The following is a 19,947-nucleotide window of genomic DNA, read 5'->3' as shown; positions in this document are numbered from 1 at the left end:
TGAAAATTCTGGATAATTCAATTACAGTGCATGAATTTTTAAAAAATGAAGTACCAAGCCACACAAATATATTTTTAGACACGGCATCAGTCAGTCATTTAGAACTTGCAACAGAGATTGAAAACATGAAACTGGACACTATTTCCCGTGGCTATGTAAAATTTATTTACACCCCAAATCACAATATAAATAAAAAGGAAACGCTTAGAAATAGACAACTTATTTTTCTTTTTGTTAACTCAGAGGTTTTTTGAAAGAAAAATATATAGCAAAATGACAAACTACTCATCTGCCAGTCTTCCCTCAAAAAAGAAACTTTTGTGGAAACAATTTTTTTCAGCTAGCTTCCACGAATCCTCAAGAATGCAGTGTCTATATTTTTTAATAATAATAATGATTGTTCTTGCACAATTTCTTTTTATACAAATCAGGGTATTTTAATTTTTGAACTTGAACATATTATTTAAAATAAATAGTAGCTTTGAATGCATACATAAAACTTTTTGTAAAAGAGAAATTAACTTCCTAATATCCAATAAAATACTTACTAATAAATAAAAATAATGAAGTGAATTTTTTATTTCAGTTTTATTTGTGAAAACCCCTCTAATTATGATGGCTTTAAAATGTTGAAGCACACTATTTTCAGGAAATTGACAAAGGAAAACAGGCTTTTGAAAACTACAATGATTTTATACCTTCCCTTATAATGAAAGACAAAGATATACCTCTAACAATCAGAGGGAAAAAAAAAACAGTTTCCAGATAATCTAATTATGTTGCTTTCAAAGCTGTAACTGTCAAAGGTTTAAACCTGCTTGTACAGTCATTTCTAAAAATTGGTTTTACTCTGAATGACTTACAACTTTTAATCAGGTGGAACAAACTATTTTTATGGTTTATAATAACAATAAAAATGGATGTAGCTATATCTGTGTTTGGTATAAAACACAGATATAAAAATTAAACTCTGGCTATAAAAATTAAACTCTGGCAGTCTAGCCCCACACAAAACAGTTTTTCTCTTATTAGTAGTACTGCTACTTATTTCTTGGGATAATGTTATTTTTTAAAAACACACAAACGTCTTTGAATGCAGTCTCCTAAAAAGACACCATACCACATATCAAATATTTTGTTTTAGGATCGTCTCCCCAACCCCTTTCCTAGTTTTTGGTTCTTGAGCTATAACCTGGCCAGATATATTTTAAAAGAAAAGGGGCCCGGTGGGGGTGGGGGGAATGTTTCTGCTCAAGAAGTTCTACCGGAGAAAGGTTATCAAGTACAATTGTTGTCCCGAGGAGGTTTTTAAAAATAAAAACAAAAAGAACCTAACCAAAGAAAAAAAAAAGCCATCGTCAACTTTGAATACTGTCAGTCACCCTTGTGTAAATGAAACTTCAGAAGCTGTTGAAGGAGAGCCGGCGGTTGTTAAACGCTCCTAAGACTCCCACCTAAGTCCCGAAGGAGCCCCGCACTGAAACTGACAAACGCCCGAGGGTGCAAAAAGTGGCCGCTGATGAGAAGAGGAACAAAATGCCACATTGCTGAAGATATGCTTCGCTCCATCAATTACGTTGATCCCAGGGTGCCAAGCCAAAAGGGGTAAGGGAGAAAGAAAACTGTTAAGTATGAGCTCTTAATGTGAAACCTAACCTGTTGGTTCTCTTAGGTATCAGATTTTGGAAGTGTCTGTAATGACAGCCAGGAAAGCAAATTAATGGCCAACGGCCCACTGGGTTTGAACACGAGACTCCTGTTACCTCCTCACAGATCAAGTACACAACACACACGCACACGGAGGAGCTCCACGTGGAACTGCTGTAAAACCAAAACACACGCCCCTTCGCTCTTCGGCACCTTGGCAGAAAGGTCTGCACCTTCCTCCACTGCCCTCCGGTTGTATTCATGAATGATTCTGCCCGCTGGGTAGGGAAGGGCACAGGCGCAGAGACCCGGGGAGCAATTCTCCAGCGTCCCCTAACAACACCTTCCCCCCGTACACATTCCCCCAATGCACAAACCTCCTAGCCTTCAAGGACGAGGGAAAGAGAGGTGCTGGTGAGGGGTGACCCTGCCACCCCAACTAAAGAGATGACAAAAATTAAACTGCGCTCTCCAGTTTTGCCACAGCTTTGCCGAGGGACTGGGTCAGCAAATTCCCGAATAGCTCCAAGCTGTTCCGAATAACGAATACAAAGAAATATCTCTAAAGTGCTACTAAACGAAAGTTCTGGCTGCTGTGTGGCGTGAAATAAAACAAGCACACACAGGGTCTACTTCCAAATCCCGCTTAAGGACGCTAAAACAGCGGGCCGTTTCCAGTCCCACAACCACCCCCGACCCAGCAGGCTTTGAAACGAGAGAAAACCTGCTTCCCCAGCCAGATCCCTTCGTTTGGAGATGTTATAATCCCTTCATGGCATCCGCGTCCCGAGCCAATGAACGCGACTCCTCTGACAAGGCGCCTCTAATTTCACGGACCCTGGCAAACTGCAGGAGACATTCGGACCAAGCCACATAAAAACTATTAAAGTGGGATGGCCGCAGTTTAAAAGCCGGGTTCGTGCCTGGAGATAAAAGCACAAGCACTGATCCTACGTACGCACCCAGCATCTTGAAAACCACAGGCACCCGGGGCCCTCCACCGGACCCAGGTCAGCATCCTTGCGCCTGGCTTATCTAGGGATCATCACAAAGTAATAAATGTCACAGGAAGGATGGAGGGGAGACCCTGGGGTGCGCACCTCTGTGAGACAGGGGCGGAGTGCAGGTAGGGAGCGGCGCACCCCGTTTTGCACCGGCTCCAGCGCGGCCCCACGAGAGACACTCAGGCTCGGTGAGGACCCTCGGGGCGCGGTGGCATCCTCCAGCGCAGAGCGCACCACTGCAGTCCCAGCGGCCCGCACCCTCCAGCGTGAGATACTCAGCATGCGAGCCCCCGTGGGGACCCCGAAGCCCACACACTGGCTGTGCACCCTCGGTCCCAGCACTTGGAGCCGTGCGCACTTTCCTGGGGAGAGTTTACCGTCCCCTTAAACCTGAACCCCGCAGGCCGACCCCAGGACGGGGTCGGAAGAAGGGACACTCACCTCCTGCCGCCCCGACCGCCTGGAGATCCCGAAGTTCAAGTGTCTGTCCGGACAGCGGATCCCTGCGTCCGTATTTAGGTATTTATTCTCGTCCCTTGCAGTGTTGAAGTTTCCCCTTCGCGCTGTGCCTCTGGTGAAAACAGGACATCCCCTTCGGTTACCCCCCAACAAATAGCGTACACAAGTGGGGGAGAAACGGGGCGGGGGGACAAGCTGGCTCCGAAGGGGAGGAGGAAAGGAGAGGAGCCAAAACTCTGGACTGACGACAGGAAAAAAAAAAAAAAAAAGGAGAAGAAAAGAAAAAGAGAGCGCGCGCCCAGCCACCACAGTCGTCACTCCCCAGCTTTTCCCAAAGCTCTGTCCCCCTCTGAAAGGGAAGAGACAACTTCACGTGAACAGGCTCGAAGTTTTGCGCGGAAGCCGGGAGCCGCGGAGTGTGCGCCGCGCTGCGGGCAGCCTCGCACTTGCGCGCGGGGTTGGGGGAGGGGGACGCCGCCGCCTGCGCCCGCGGCCACTGGAGGCCGCCGGGGGCCTGGAGGCAGGCAACGAGGGGCGGCAGAGCGCGGGGAACTGACTCCTTTTTATTCGACCTCGGATGACTGGCTGTTGTCATCATTTGCGATCCTGCGTGGGGACCGCTCGGGACCCTTGGCGTCCCGGGTGGCGCCGCGCTAATCTCCGAGCTCTCAGCGCCGTCCCCACCCCGCCCCCATCGGCCTGGCGCCGGCTGCTGTGACCTCCCGGTTTAGGGGAGGGACCCGCGGCCGCATTCTCCACCCCGGACAAGGGAACCGCTGTCTGTCCCCCACCTGCTTCTACAGGGCAGCCCCGAGTCCTCTCAAACTCGGCCGCTACCCGTCCTGGGTGTAGGCCACTGCCGGCTACCCGTCCTGATGGATTCCTTTCCACTTACCCCAAGGGAGGAAACAGAAGGGACTTCGCCTACTTGCAACAACGTAAAATAAAAACCAACCCACTCCAGACTGGGGAGCTTTCTCTGAAGGGAGAAAATACCCCTTTCCGTGATGATGTATGCTAGAAACAAGTAAGCAATCTGGGGATAGGCTGTGCTGGGAAGGGCCTGGGCCCCTTCCAGCCCTGGGCACAGGTATAGGCATCCCTCCCAGACGCCCAAAGGTCAGACAGCGACAACGACTGACTTCCAAGGCAGCGTCAGAGCTTCCCCAGGCACATTGCTGAAGTGACATTTCATGCCTAAGCCTTCTGCGCATGCATTATGTACCCACATAGGATTGTACACGTGTATATCACAACCAGAGGCTGAAGCAAAGTAGACAATAAACAATACATAAATTTTGCATCCATTTAATCACCTCTTCCTAAAACCCATTGTCTATTTCAGGAGCATCTTCTTTATCACATCAATTATAAATGTTTTAATTTACTGAGCGTCAGTCGTTACACGGGTCACCTATGGTACATGTGAGTTCATTTAGTTTCACAGTAACACTGGGATGGTTATTTAAACCCATACAAGAGCTAAGTAAACTGAGGCCCAATGAAACCTAAGTAACTTTCCCAAAGACAAACCTAGTGGTCTCTAACCAGAAATCCTATGATTCAACAAGCAGCCCCTGCCCCCACCAATGCCTTAGATGTGGCCTGAGAGATTACAAGTTAACTAGTATAAATTACCCCCATTCAAAGAAAATTTAGTTGTAATATATTGTTGACTAAATTATATTCTGTAAAAAGTTCAGAAAAAATTTTCCCCTCTACTTCAGCTTGGTCTTCTGTAACTGATATGAACACTGTCAAGTTCTAAAGCAAAAACCTATACTAAATACTTGTAGTTACAATTTATTTTTTAATTATTGGGGCATTATCTACAATTATTATCAGGCAGTGGAAATGGTAAGGCTGTAAATTTAAACTGATAAAGGTACTCATTGCTGCTGTCACCACTCACTGGGTGTTCTTTCTTGCAAATTAATTGGGGGTTGGGGGGCAGGGGGCTTAGGCACTTGCCAGGCATAATGTTCCTTTATCTGGTTCTCAAGGAAGAAAGGGTTCTGGTGGTGGGTTTGGCACAAAGAGGATTTGGAGAATGGTCTAGAGCACTTTCTGGCCTGAAGAGGATGCCAGTTAACATGCGATTAAGATGGAAATATCAATGGGTAGATTTCAATAACTTTGTAGATCTTATTTTCCCCCATTTTACAGGAGAGAAAGCTAAGGGCTCATAATTTTTAGCAACTTCCTAATAAATGACAGACTTAAGATTAAAACCATCCTCTGTGTCACCCCAAAGACCACTTTTAGCCACTGTGATAATGGTAGTAGTGGTAATAGTCAGAAAATTAGTAATTATTTTTAGTAAAGTATATATGTTATAGGCAAAATATGGAATTTAAAAGTTTTGTGAATCATTCAGGGTCTAGGAATGTTCAGTAGCTGTAGCAAATATCATGTAAAAATTACGTACAATGCTTAATTTAATACTCTCCTTGTAAGGACACAACATTTTGAATTTCATTTTGGCATAGAATATTATGTGTTAATTTGACCTCTAAATAAAGGTGGGGAGAAGCATAATTTGGATGAAATAAAAATTCGTGCTTTAGTACATACATATTACTGTTCACACAAATATAGTTGTTTAGCATGTTTCTTTACTCCCCCTAAAATCAGATTTTCAGCAATACTGACCTTGCTTTCAAATTGCTTTGCTCCCACATATTTTTTACATATCTACATAATAAAATGTTCACAGAAGTTATCCAAAAACCCCAGAACTATAGCACAGTAATAGTTATTCAACTTCTTATTACCGTGTTTCCCCGAAAATAAGACCAGCTCTTATATTAATTTTTGCTCCAAAAGATGCATTGGGGCTCATGTTCAGGGGATGTCATCCTGAAAAATCATGCTAGGGCTTATTTGCCGGTTAGGTCTTATTTTCGGGGAAACACGGTATTAGTTTCCAATCTATCTAGTCTTAAATATATATATATATATATATATATATATATATATATGTACGTATGTATATATATGTATACATACATATATATGTATGTATACATATGTATGTATGTATACATACATATGTATACATACGTACATATATATTAAATGGATGCCAATATATACATATATTACATGGATGGCATTAGGAGTTATATAAAAGTCACATTTTGAGTCCACATTAGAAATAAGAAGTTGAAAATAGGCAATAAAAAATTGTAAGTTTCTATAAGGAAAAGTATATTGCTTGTTTAAACAAGGTACTATTTCCAGGATTTCTATTAAATACCACTTTTATAATTTTTGCCATATCACCTGTAATATTCATTTAATATTTTTCTTTAAATAATCTATTAAATACGTTTATATGATAAAGGAAACTTTTTGTCATCACCGTAAACGGAAAACCAACAAAATTAGCCATGAATGGAAGGCGATCTTGCTAATGAATCCATATTATGGAAATAAAAATCATTTATCCTGTAAAACCAAAAATTATCTCACACACCACTTTGAGAAACAGCGGTTTAAAGAATTACATTTGCTCTGTCCCTCAGGCTCTCTCTCCAGAACATATTTTCAAGCCTGCCCTTTCCATAACTGTAGAGAAATGTTGAGTCTAAGATGCTTTTGGGTATTACTTTTTAAATTCTGTTCTTTTTTTTTTTTGTTTTTAATTTTCTTGCCTAAAATATACCTGAAGCATCTGAAGTTGAAGTGTCTTTTTGAAATTAATTTACTTTTTATTGTTTTTCCTACTGTTTTGCTTGTAGTAAAATTCAAATACTTCATAAGCACACAACTGAAAACCAAATTACTCCCCTGAGAGACTATTCCAGTTACGCATTAACCTCCTTCTCATCTCCACATCCCCCTCAATACCCCCTTCATCTTAGGCCTTAAACACTGAAAAAGCAACTTTGTAACTAACTCTTAAAGTCATGAAGTGGCAGCATCTACTGGCCCAGTTTGGAACTGCAACAAAGTTCTACAAGGCAATGAGGAGAGGGCAAAGGAGATCAACGCGGGAAGCTCAAAGGGCCTCCTGAGAGGACATGAGTGGAAATTCTGGAGCCTGAAACCTGCTGGGAAATTCTGGAAATGATTCAGAAACACTAGCAGGCCCTACATGGCATGAATCAGGCCATCATAATATCCATAAATATGACTTTACAGTGAAAATCTGTGGAAATATAAAATTCACTTACTAGTATTCCCTTAACAAACCCCTCAGGGGCAGGATGCATCTGCAGCTGTCATCTACTACTTGGTTAGTTTTCAAGTGTGCACGGCATTGTTTTGGGCATTTTATGTAAGTCAAATTAAACAGACAAACCCATCTAGGGGCTCAGAATCCAAAACATAATTTCTATTTTAATTTCATTTTAAAGCAACCTTCAGGGAAAACAATTCCATCCCTTTAGTAAGAACAAAGTTTAGGCAACAAACAAACAAACAAACAAACTAAAAGAATAAGACACTACATTCACCAAAAAGGAAAACAGAAGATTGGCTGTTTGTAGAAATAATACCAAAACAGACCTCTTGAATTACCCTACCTATTGGTATAACTTTGAACTCCAGCTGGACATATACACAATTTTTAAAAAATAAAGCCATTCGGTTGTTTCTTAGTAAATTCTAAGTGAAACCCTTTGAGCTTTGGGAGAATGGACTTTGAGAGGCCAGCATCAATACAAACTAGATTTAATACTGTTTTATTGGACTACTCTACCGATGACAGAACAAATGAGTATACAACATGATTGTCCAGGACTCTAAAGTGTTGTGCTGCTGATTTTCTAAAATCTGTAAATAAACACCCTTTCTGGATAATTCTGTACAAACAGATCAAGCTTAAAAAGGGTTCTACTGGTTTGTGAAAGTGAAGAAATTAGATTTTTAGGGGACCTGTTGGGTCATTCTCTTCTGAAGGGCTCTTGGCTACACTTCCTCATTCTTGGCTGTGTCTCTAAAGAAAAGGAAATACACACTCTCCAGGAGACAGCTTCATTATATTCACTTTCAAATTCTCTCTTGAATTTTTTTCCCAAGTTAAATCTTTTTCATACCATATTATGCAATTCTACTCTAACGTTCATGTTTACACCCAACCTTCAGATGTTTATAAACAGATATCATGCCCACTTTTAGTCATCTGTTAGCCACGTTAAACAAATGTAAGGCCTTTTAATCTTGTTTCAAGATTAAAAGTATCTCCAAGCCCTTAATCATTCTTATTGCTTGTCTCTGAACTATTTCCAGTTTCCTAGATGTTCATTTTTGTTTAGAGGTATCCCATGTTGAATGCATCGTTCCAGGTGTGGTCTCATTAGCATACTAGAACTAGTCCCTTTTTTCCTTCTGTGGCATTACATTTTGGCTTCACTACAAATTCTCACCCACTCATGCTGCTTTCATATTCTAACAAACCTACGTGCAATTTTTTCCCTCTGTTTTCACTTCACATTGTGTTTCTTTTGGAATACTGTAACAACCCTGATTTCTCAAGTACTTCAAATGTCCGGTTTTAAATGATTATAACATGCAGTCTATGAAAAATATCACTTTGTTGTCCTTTTGATTTCCTTGCTGTATCACTACCTACATTTCAACATTGGAAAGATCTAATTCATTTTTTTTTATATACAACTCTTTATTGTATATCCTTATGATGTTTATCTGCTTACAAAAACATGTCTGCTGATTATATTTTGAAAGTCCCCAAATACACAATTCCATGATTGGCAGAAGAAGGGATTTCACTTTATGGATGGCAAATAAATTGATTTGACATTTTAAAGTAACACATTTGGCACGATTAACTCCAGTATCCACTTATTTTATAACATCTCAAAGTTAGGAAGATCGCTAAATTGCAACAATCCATTTAGACTGAACGTATTTGAATGAAAATAGTACATCACTGAAAACTGTAGTGAATGCTTTGTTATGCCCATTCCTTCCACTATATTTTAGAGCACGTTTAGAAACAATTTCTTTATGCAATGTTTTTCAATTTTAAGTATAAATGCTCAGCACCCCTTCAACATGCATTAAAATGACTTTCCTGTTCTAATTTCTTTATTCTGCCACCAAGCCCCTCAAATAGTGGTCAGCATTCAGTACACCTACTTCTAGACTCCACTAAATCCTAGAGATCTGATTTCTGCTCTCATTTCTTTACTGAGACTGCTCTCTTGAAGATCATCAATGGTCTCCTAATGATCAATTCTTAGTCTTATCATTCTTGACTTCCAGGAAGCATTTGGTGTTATTGACAGCAGGCTTCTGCTAACCCCTCTTTCAGGTTCCATGATTCTGTCTTTATCCTCTGATTGCTACTTCTCTAGTTCTACAGAGCCTCTTCTTTTTCTCTTAATCATACTCAAAAATAGACCTAGACATATGTTCTCTTCTCTTTCTTCATTATATTCTCTCGTGTTTACAATTTTATTCACATCCATAATCTCTTCTTTTACTTCTAAATAGGTGATTTAAAGACATAAATCTGCTTTCCAGAAGGCTGGGCATTCTCAACTGCAGATCTTGTTGGCCAAACATACTCAGAGCTGAATGCGTCACTCCCGTCCTTTCTGTCCCTCCCATCAGCTCCTCTTCTTGACTTAATTTTGTTAACGGCACCACCTTCAACACCAGGCTCAACACTTGGAATTCACCTTTCATTCCTCTTCCTTATCTTTCATATACTATAAGCCAACAGGACAAGTTTACTGTGTTGGCAGTGTCTCCTCATCTATCTTTTCATTTTTTTATCATTACTGCCACTCCAAGCCCATTTCCATATCTGCCTCTGTTCATAATTGTCATTCTCTTCGACCAGGCTCTTCTATGCCCATTCATTAGACAGAAATAGGAGTTTTTCTTTCTCTAAAGTGCATCTCCTGTCTCAGTTAAAAATCTCCAGTAGGTTCCAAATGTCTATTTAATAAAGTACAAATGTCTTAACCCAGTAGTGACAAGTGCCCAGAGCAGATGTGGCAGACCAGAACCTTGCATCTTCCTTTCTCTCCTGTGCACAATACCTTGCATCTAGCTCTTGATAAATATTTACCACACACACACACAAAAATAGATGTTCAAATGAAGATAACCTAACTACAATAGAGTGGAGAACATGGAGTGTGATGGGGACTCTCCTCCCGTGTATTTAATTTGGTCAAAATTGTGGAAGGCCAACTCATGGAGGATCGCCTTTGGACAATTTGATTTAACCTCTAAGCCCCAAAGAACATTCCTCTTTTGAATTCTACTTCTTATTATTCCACAGTAACAGAGGTAAAATGTTCTGCACGGGTCCTATAGTTCGGGATTTGTGATGAACCATCCCAGGGTCATGACAGAATTTTCAAAGCAGTCTATGAGTTCAAAAGAACAGAGACTAGGGTTTCTGGCTCAGGAGGGGAGACTAAGGGCAACCCATGGAGACAGGAAATGTTATGATCTACAGGAGACTGAGGGCTGGGTGAGAAAAAGACAGAAGGGGGAGGATTTGGGATGACTGCCTTTTATCCCTCTCTCCATTCACAGTGCCTCACTAGTGGTAGTGCTGGGGATGTAATAAGCACTCACTATTACTGCGCTGAACTAAATGAACTGATCCTGCTGCAGTTCTCCAGCTAATTTGATTTTAACTAAAAGTGAGCCATAGGTACCCCGTCTAAATCAGAGGAATGAGCCCACAAACCTTTATTTCTAGATGAAATAAGTTAGTGCGTGCATGAGACACCTTAGGGACAGCTTGGTGCTGTTGCTCCTCCATTCTGCCTCATTTGAATATTTGAATGCTTAAAAAATTGGAGTATTCTTTGACTGTCCTTCAAAGAGGCAGTCTAGATGATAAGACTTGACCCCTTGTCCCCAAGATAGCCAATAAAGAAGCTATTTTAATTCTGAATGAAGAAAAAATAAGGAACCCATAAACACTTAATATTTCCACCAAATTGGCCCTGTTGCCACAAATTGTTCATAACTGCCAGGAGGAAGCCACCTAAGACATCAACCCAGAGGAAATCAAGAGCTTGGCAGCATGGCCTAGTTTTCATCCTTGGTCTCAGGATATCAAATTCCTAAAACCTTCTTCTTTTGCTGTCAAATCTTTTCGCCAGTCCCCCAGTTTTCAGACCTGTTATTGGTGAATGGTCCTACTGACAAGCTCCTTGCTGGAACTTTCTTCTCCCTTCTGTGGTTCTGAGCTAGCCTCCGTCACTTCCACCTCTCTGAACACTCCTTTGTTATCCTTTCCTTGAACCCCCTCTAGCCACTAAATGTGAATATTCCTTAGTATATGCTCTTAGCATGCAAGCATGCTTACTCAGTACAAGGAGGTGCAGAAATGAACCAGGCACAGTCCTTTCCTCTAGAAAATTTCAGTCTAGAGCAGGAAATAGGGCATTTAAAAATAGTTATTACATGAGAAAGTGTCAAGCTCCTTAAAAGAAACGTTGACAAACAAGCTATTTTAGTTCAGAGCAGAGAGAGTTTGCTTCCAGCTAAGGGAAAGAGAAGGTAGCATTTGGACCTGGCCTTAGAGTCTGAAGAGAATTTATGTATAGGAATATCTATAATTCAATACAACAAAAACAGAAGCCCTCATCTCTCCCTTTCAGCCTTCCCCCAAACAAGACACCCTCTCCCCATGTTCCCTTATGTATGATGGCACCAATGACCTTCCAGCCACATAGAGGGGGAAATGACTCCTTTCATTCCTTAGTCCTGCTCATCCAATCTGTTGCTAAGTCCTGCAGCTTCCACTTCTGCCATAAATTTTGCTTTCTCCCCAGCTTTGTAGTTTTTTTTAAATACTAACTTAATCTGGGCCTCATTTATGCTCAAACTATTTAAGTAGCCATACAATTGGTTTTCCCATTTCTAATAGCCTTCCTCACATCTATCAGATTAGTCACATTACAACATAGTTTTATTCGTATTACTCCTTTATGGGTTTTTTTGGGGGGTGAGGGGGACCTTTTTGCCCACATTCCAGAGCCTCCAATTTTTGTTCCCATCCTGTCTTTCCAACACTATCTGTTTTATTCTGAGCCAACCAGACATGGATGATCTTTGGTGTTTCTTATGAACGCCCTCCATAGTTGTATGTGTCTTGGGTGGGGATAATAATCTACTTAGTGTATGACTGCTCATAGCACGTTGCAGGCCGATTATATTTTATTCATCTTTGAATTCTCTATGGTGCTTAATGTAGAATCACACACATACTTGGCACTCCATTAAATCGTGTTGAATAAATCAATGATAACTCTTTGATTGATATACTATATGCATACTGTCTGAGCCTCCTTGTACTGCCTGAGCATCATTGAAATATACCTTTGGATTCTATAAAAGCTATAATTAAAAATATACCTTTGGATTCTATTAAAGCTATAATTAAAACAAACAAACAAACAAACAAGACTCAAGAAATCCTAACAGTGGAAGAGGTTATTGCATCTATTTCATAGGCTATTGTTGAGAATTAGTTCATATCATTACACATTCTCTTTTCTGTGAAGACAAAGAAGTCTTAATATCATAAGGATTACAGGCTGTTTATATCGTGAGGGCACTGAGATTTGTGTAACTAATCAAGTTTATGTTTTTGACTTATTGCTCAAAAGTTAGGACCACATTTGGGACTCATCCACAGCAAGGGTATTGGTCACTGTGCTTTGTCTTTTTGTATTAGCCTCCACCCTACACTATTTTAGGCCTCATCCTACCTTTCTTTTTTCTCATGTGCTTTTCATTTGTTTTCTAATCACGTTTTGTCCATATAAGCTGCCTATAAATAAATAGCTTTTAAAAGTGTTCACACTATTTTGAATGATTATGTAACAAAAATAGGGCAAAGGTCATCAAAGTATATCCAGGGCTAGAATTTTAGGAATCTTGCATTTAAAAAAATACATCATTCATTTTTATGAAGAAATTCTTTCTACTGTTTCTCTAACTTGTTTATTCTACCCTTGTCAGCAACCCACTAAGAAGTTCTGGATTATTTCTATTATTTTATTAATAACAAGATAATAATTGTCATAGAATAACTGATTTTATAAACCTATAAATAGGCTTGGTTATGATCTAGCCTAAACTTCTATTCTCTAGCTACAAAACTCTAGTTGCAGAGAATTTCAGTGATTCGCTCATTAATTATTGGGGAAACGGAAGTAGCAACTCTTCTCATGCTGGTTGAAGTTACTGAGCACATAACATGTTATCATGCCTGTGAGTGACAAATTTTTAACAGGTATTCTCTGAATATAATATTACTTTTATAAAAGTATACAACTAATTGAGCAATAACATAATTGGCAAAACTCACCCTTTTTATGTACCCCATTTTTTTTTCTGTTTTTCAGGTTGATTCTTTGGAGCACCTTGTATTTCCTGGTTAAAATCGGAAACCTGTAAGACAATTCTTTAGTATAGGTTTCCTGTTGAATATAATTCAGAATATTATTACAAAGATGGAATGAATTAAATCCATTTACTATGGTTATCAAATTTCAGGAATCAGGAGAATGCAACCTACTCTCTTTACTAATACTACATACAGAAGTTGGATATCAATTCAGTGGCAAGTTATAACTGATAAATAAGAATAAACCCGAAGTAGTATATGTGTGTGTAACATTGTTTTTTAGTTTAAAATTTATATTAACTATATTTAGAATAAAGCCAACTTGTATGTATAGTTTTATTTTTAGTACCAAAACACAATTTAAAGATATTCGTGTTTGATAACATGAGTGCTTTAATATTAATATTAGATTACTTTTATATTAATACTAGATTACTTTTCTTAAAACAATGTTAATACATTTTGAGCACATCACTGTGATACTTGACTTAAAAAGACGATTAAACTGAAAATAAAGCATGATACACGAGCAACATACAAGGAGTGGCCTCACAGGCAGAGGACACAACTGTGCGTGGATTTAGGTACCCATTGCCAACAACTGAAAGTATTTCATTTGTATTTTTTAACATCAGAGCATCTCAAATACTGTATTGGGTATTTCATCATAAAACTTCATAACTTACGACATACAACTTTTAAAACTATCATTTTTATGCTACAGTTGAAATTTTTGCTGAGAAAAAAATATCAAGCTTTAAGCCAATTTGGGGAGTCTACATATTTTGTGTTTGTATCAATCCTCAGACGAATACGTTAAAAGTAGTTTTCTATTTCCAAATAGCAAACATCACAGCTCATCAAGGCTTATACTCATTTCACAAATTAAACCCACAACGGCATTGTTTACACATTCAGTTCAATATGCAAACAATGCTTCACTAAGGATTGTATTTCAAAACAAAACAAACACAAAGCTTGCTTTAGTTTCTTTTCATTTCATTGTAACTTTGAAGTGTGTGCTTATACGAAATGGTTAGCTTCTCATGGGCATCAACGGTCTGTATACCAGGAGTAACTAGCTACATTAACTCCTAGTTTAACTTTACTGCTTATTATGGAACGTACAGATTGTACTTTGATGCCATTCTTGAGCAAATGTAAAAGACAATGTTTTGTCTCTTAATTTTTTTCAATCTATATTTCACTTAGATTCTTGAAATCATGAAACAGAAAATCTTTTATTTTAATGTCATTGGCATTTTTGTTAAAGTAATGATGATGAATAATTTTTCATATTAAAACTCATAAAGGATTATTCAACTCAGTACTTAATGGAATTTTGTACTTTCAAGGACCGTACATGAGTTTGAAAATGAGTGCCGAGGGCTTTCTTTTTGTTTTTAAATTTTACAGAGGGTGCCAAAAAATGTATACACATTTTAAGAAATGAAAAACCTTTTAAAATTATAATATTCAATATATACTGATAACAAAAGATGAATACAAGTCACATTTGACTTCTGCAATTACAAGAGGTGCTCAAAGTGGTTACCATCAGCATCCAGACACTTCTGATTACGGCGAACTACTGTTTGAGCAACATTGACCAAAGTGTCCATGTGTATACATTTTTTTGGTATCCCTGATCTATGTAATCTGAGATTTGAGATGGCCTAACAAGTGAAACAATCATCTCTATCTATTAAATTGATCTGCACATTCCAGTTTTTATTAATAACCCATTGTGACAGATTACACACACAGAAAAAAAGAAAAAACCTTTCTTGCAAAGACTCTTCCTGTGTTTTAATATTCTTAAGTGCTTCTTTATAACTAACTTCATGACCTGATGGACTTCTAGTAAAAGTCCTCTAGAATTTTCTTGTGGGGAAACTGAAGAGCCCCAATCATCTTATAAAATGAAGAAATGAACAAAAATAAAAGCCAACTGCAATTGTCTTTAGTTTCGACTTTCCCAAATCCCATCAGATTTTTCATGGAATATAGTCACCAAAACTGTTATCCCATTCCAGGAGCAGATGAACCATAATTCTGGGCAAAGGTACAACTAGTTCTCCGATGCTCCTAATATATTTCTAAACAATTTCAAGAATGTAACAAAATTCTTTGTGATAACCTCACTTTGGCCAACTTCTTCAGAAAATAATCTAATTATAACAGTTATCCCTCTTGGATTGTAACCTATAATTTCAAAGTCATTATTCCAAAGTATCATTGTGGTACTTTTTGCTAAGTCGATTGCCTTGCAGCCCATATTCTGAAAGTCAGCTCCATAAAGCTGTTCATACACATAGTCTTAAAACATTCTTCTGACTGTTTACCTGATATTGTACAATGCTGGAATGGCTTAATATCACATAAAAGATAAGATATTTAATGGAACATTCTCCCTCTAGATCACCTTCATAAACATTATATACCTACGTATTCTCTATTTAGTACCCAGTTTGATACTAAACCTTAAAAGTGCCATATATCCTATTCTGTCGTCCAGCTAAAAGTCAGTTATTATCTATGCCAAAGCAAAACCTATTATTTAAAATATAATATTTGATTCAGAAATAAATTAGTTCCTAAAACAAATAAAAATGGTTTGTATTTCAACATTTATTAATCTTAGCGGTACTTTTTTATGCTAGTTAGATGTAATTTTGCTCATGCAATATGAAATTGAGATTCATCAGTCTACTACAGATTAGACTTTCTCCTCTGGACACTTGAAAAATTGACAACCCTGTTGGAAACTGACCTGCTATCTAGTGCCTTAATTGTTTGCATGGATAGATCGTACATTTTGCTCAATAATTGTACAATTTCATTATTAAGTTCCTTTGAATATATTTAATTCTATGTGGTCTGGTAATTTATTGTCATTGGTGAACATCAAGGGAAGAAGTAGTTGGAGAAGAGGGTGCCTAACTGGTAGGAAGTAGAAGGGGAAGGAGGTAGGGTTAGACGAAGGAGTTATGTGTTGATTCCATTTGCAGTCACAGCTAAGGATGCCCACTTCCCACTCTCAACAACAACCTGTTTGATATCATACATAACCCATAGTCTTTTAGGACCATCTCAGGACTTGGCACACACTAGGCTTGATACTAATGATATTTCCCTGTTTCCGAAAAACACCACCTTTCCTGAGATTCAGGGCAGTCATGATGGTTGCATGAGTTTCGAGAATTCTACATCACATAACAAAAAAATTGCTGTTTCTTTACCCTTTAAGTTTAGCTCAATCTTTGCTTGAATAACCCCCTCTGAAACCAAAGAAAAAGGTTTGTGAAGTAAATACAATAAATGCATTTGTAGTATTTAAACAAAAGAAAAAAAAATTGCTCCGTTATACCTCAATCTGAATGGTAATATGTTCTGGGGATCCTCTCTCTCTCTCTCTCTCTCTCTCTCTCTCTCTCTCTCTCTCTCTCTCTCTCTCCTCCTGTCTGTCCTTTCTCTCTTCCTCTCTCTTGCCCTTTGCTTTTATATTACTTTAAGGCAAGTTTCAAATTTAACTAATGTCCCTTAATTGATGTCACATAGATAATAAAGAAGAGGCCAGGAGGACTAAAGAATATGCAGAAAGTAGTCAAAGCCTCGATGATATTTTCAGTTTTTCATCAAAACATACAATTTTGAATGTGCTGATTTGTCAAAGAATGACCTTTTGGCTCTGAAAATTATTTTTCCTGTAATGTTAAATGAGTGTCAAGAAATTAATCCTCCCAGCACACTTATAGAAACAATAATAGCATGAGTTGGTTATGAGCTGCTTTGATAGGGTACTGTAAAGCCTGTTCGTCTTTAAAGAGTCCTGGCATTAGGTAACTTTAATTGTTGGTTTCAGATGTCAGTCTCCATCAGAAACATAGCTGGAGACTGATAGGTGTCACTTGGGAAAAAGCATTTTGGATTACTTTGAAGTCAATTGGACTGAACATGAAAATTTCATAGTTAGTGGCAGATTTCTTTTTAAGATATATTTAAGTAAAGTATCACTTAAACCAATTACATTAAAAACTATCCAGAATAAGAAACCTCAAAGGAAAATTCGCCTCAGTGGCAAAGTGTTAATCAAATAAACCAAGAAAACATTTTTCCCAAACCCATAATTTCCATGCTTTGGGTTGTTCTTATTTGCATGCAGCCTCGTTTAACTCTTTCCATTTCATTTCTGAGACTCTTTCGCTTTGAAATAGTTGTTTTAAAAAGTCATAGAAATAGTAGTGCACACAGGACAAGGGCAAATGGTATGATGGTTAGGTACAGTGAGAGCACTGTGGGAATTCCATCTGTGCCTGGCTGTGACTGATCCCTCACGTTTCAGTGGAAAATGTGAGCCTCCCTAGAGGATGCGAGAGCAATGCCTCCTGGTCCTCAGAGTTGTCTCCCTTATACAGAGGACTTAGGAGGAACTAGTTACTCTCTAACGGGTGCAGAAGGACAAGTAGTGTATTTTCTCTCAAGGATTAGAATGCTTCGGTTTTATTTCCTGTTAGAAGGTTTACATAAATCAGTTGTTAATTAATTCATGATTCATGGCAGAATTTTAATACCCCTGAATCAAAATGAAAAGTAACATAATATTAAAGTCCATACATTTCAAATTAGTGAGTAGCCAGGACTGAACAAGTGCTAGACTAAGTACTTTGTATTGGCATTAAGCGACGAGTTGCTATTTTACCAAAAAGTAGAAGAAAGAAAATGAAAGAAGAAATAATATGTAATATATCAATTGGTTGACTTCAATGTTTTATCCAAAGTTATTTCCACCACATTCTCAGGTTTTCCAGCTCTTGTTTCACTCCTACTGCAGTACGAATAACCTAGTATTAATACCAGGCTAATCACTTCATGCTTTATTCCCCGAATTTTCTCTCTTGGCATTCCTTATAACACCAGTAGACAGCTTCCTCTGTTCTTTACTTGAATCACTGGAGAAACTTTTGTCCTGGGCACTTCATGTGTTGTACTGTTGCTGGTACACATACAGAGAAGAGTGGCTCTGGGGCGATGACTCTGTAACAGACCAGACTATCTCCCACCAGGGCACTGTTAGGTTTATCTCACCGTCCAATTGTTGAGCCAGCTACAAACAAACAGTTTTGCCATTCATTTCAGAATTTGAGATACAGCAGTGAAATACATAAATGGGAACTCTGCAAGAGCGGAAGCTACCATAAACATTTCATAGTCACAGGGTTAGAGGAGTGAAATGTATTTTAAGGTATATGTGCAACTCTTCTTAACAGTGGGGGATAAAACTTTACAGCTTCAGCACCATACCACGTTTTAATTCCCTTTCTTCCCTTCTCCTAGTTTCTTCCCTTTGATACACAGACCAGAGATCATAGCAGAAGAAGCACTATACTAGAAATCCAGAGCCTTGGATGCCAGGTCCATTCCTGCCACCATTTGTTGTCATTTAGCTTCTCTGTGCTCAGTTTCCTAATCTGCAGGGAAAAAGGATCCAGCTCAGTGATTATCTTTAAGACCTGCTCCAGCATTAACATGGATTCTGACCCCAGCCCTTTAAGTTGTTTATTTGCCATCCAATGAATAAGCATTTAATTGTTGCCCAATATGTATCTAGGTTGGATGAATTTCTTAGTGACTAAATAAAACTCTTTCCTAACTGAGGCCAGGTCTATAAATGGTAAGTAAATTAAACCAATAGCATAAGGACTGCTCTACTCAGATTTCTTCAGGTTTTCTGTGAAGAGTAACTGAGGGTCAGAGAGCAACTGCGTGCATGGGTCTGGCTGCTAATTTAGCATCAGAGGACCCGTGCTAATCCAGGATAATTACTTTTCAGGTCCAGCTTATCATGGGTGTGTGAATATGGCCATTATTCAGATGGTATCCTGTGACAACTTTCAAGTGACGAGAGGAGGGGAAGATGTGAGTCATATGAGCAGACATACGAAGTATGTAATGACACGTAATGAAAAAAGTATTGGGAAAGTTCAGGTAAAGCCACACAAATATACACTCAGCAGATGTGTTTAATCAAGACTGGGATTGCCCACAGAGCTATATAGCCATTGATAGGTTGACTGACTTGATCTACTAAGAAAATTTGTTTTCTCCCCCAGTGTCTCACCCATAGCTCTGTAAAGGACTCCCAACATTCCACCATTAAGAATGGATGCCTTTGAGTCAAACTAAGATCTGCTTGTTCACACGGACATACCTTTGGATAGGGGGTCCCATAATGCTTTTAAGCAATCTCAGCGGGACTTTCCTTTTCCTAACGTGATAACAAAGTGGACCACACTGTAAGAGTGCATCACACAAGAAAGATGTTTTGAGGTGGGTTAGGGAGACAGGGTGAGTGGCTGGGGAAGCATAGGTCTGGGAGAAATGTCACAGTGGAGACAAATGGAAATCAGGAATGCTCAGGAGGAGAGCCTCAGACACCAGGAGTGAAAAGTGAATAAAAAGGGAAGACAGAAGAATAAGAAA

General features: G+C 38.8%; 1 protein-coding gene across 10 annotated transcripts in view; it reads right to left on the bottom strand.

Annotated features, from left to right (window-relative positions):
- EYA4 (EYA transcriptional coactivator and phosphatase 4) overlaps positions 1–4,130 on the bottom strand; it is a 251,405-nt gene extending 247,275 nt beyond the window's left edge. For 2 of the 10 annotated variants that reach the window (XM_033103193.1, XM_033103202.1), the window contains exon 1: positions 3,093–3,660. Coding sequence is in view for 1 of the 10 variants with exons in the window: in XM_033103191.1 (XP_032959082.1) it covers positions 3,093–3,222; positions 3,683–3,708 (156 nt within the window). In the remaining 9 variants the exon portion in view is untranslated. Of the gene's footprint in view, positions 1–3,092; positions 3,661–3,682; positions 3,724–4,005 lie in introns of those variants that run through there. The other 8 variants (XM_033103197.1, XM_033103201.1, XM_033103196.1 and 5 more) reach the window with 5 other exon arrangements.
- Between the last annotated feature and the right edge of the window lie 15,817 nt (positions 4,131–19,947).

Source organism: Rhinolophus ferrumequinum, chromosome 3, assembly GCF_004115265.2.
Source record: "Rhinolophus ferrumequinum isolate MPI-CBG mRhiFer1 chromosome 3, mRhiFer1_v1.p, whole genome shotgun sequence".
Taxonomy (NCBI): Eukaryota; Metazoa; Chordata; class Mammalia; order Chiroptera; family Rhinolophidae; genus Rhinolophus; species Rhinolophus ferrumequinum.
The sequence above is the reverse complement of the archived record's forward strand: the minus strand, read 5'-3'. Positions and strand labels throughout refer to the sequence as shown.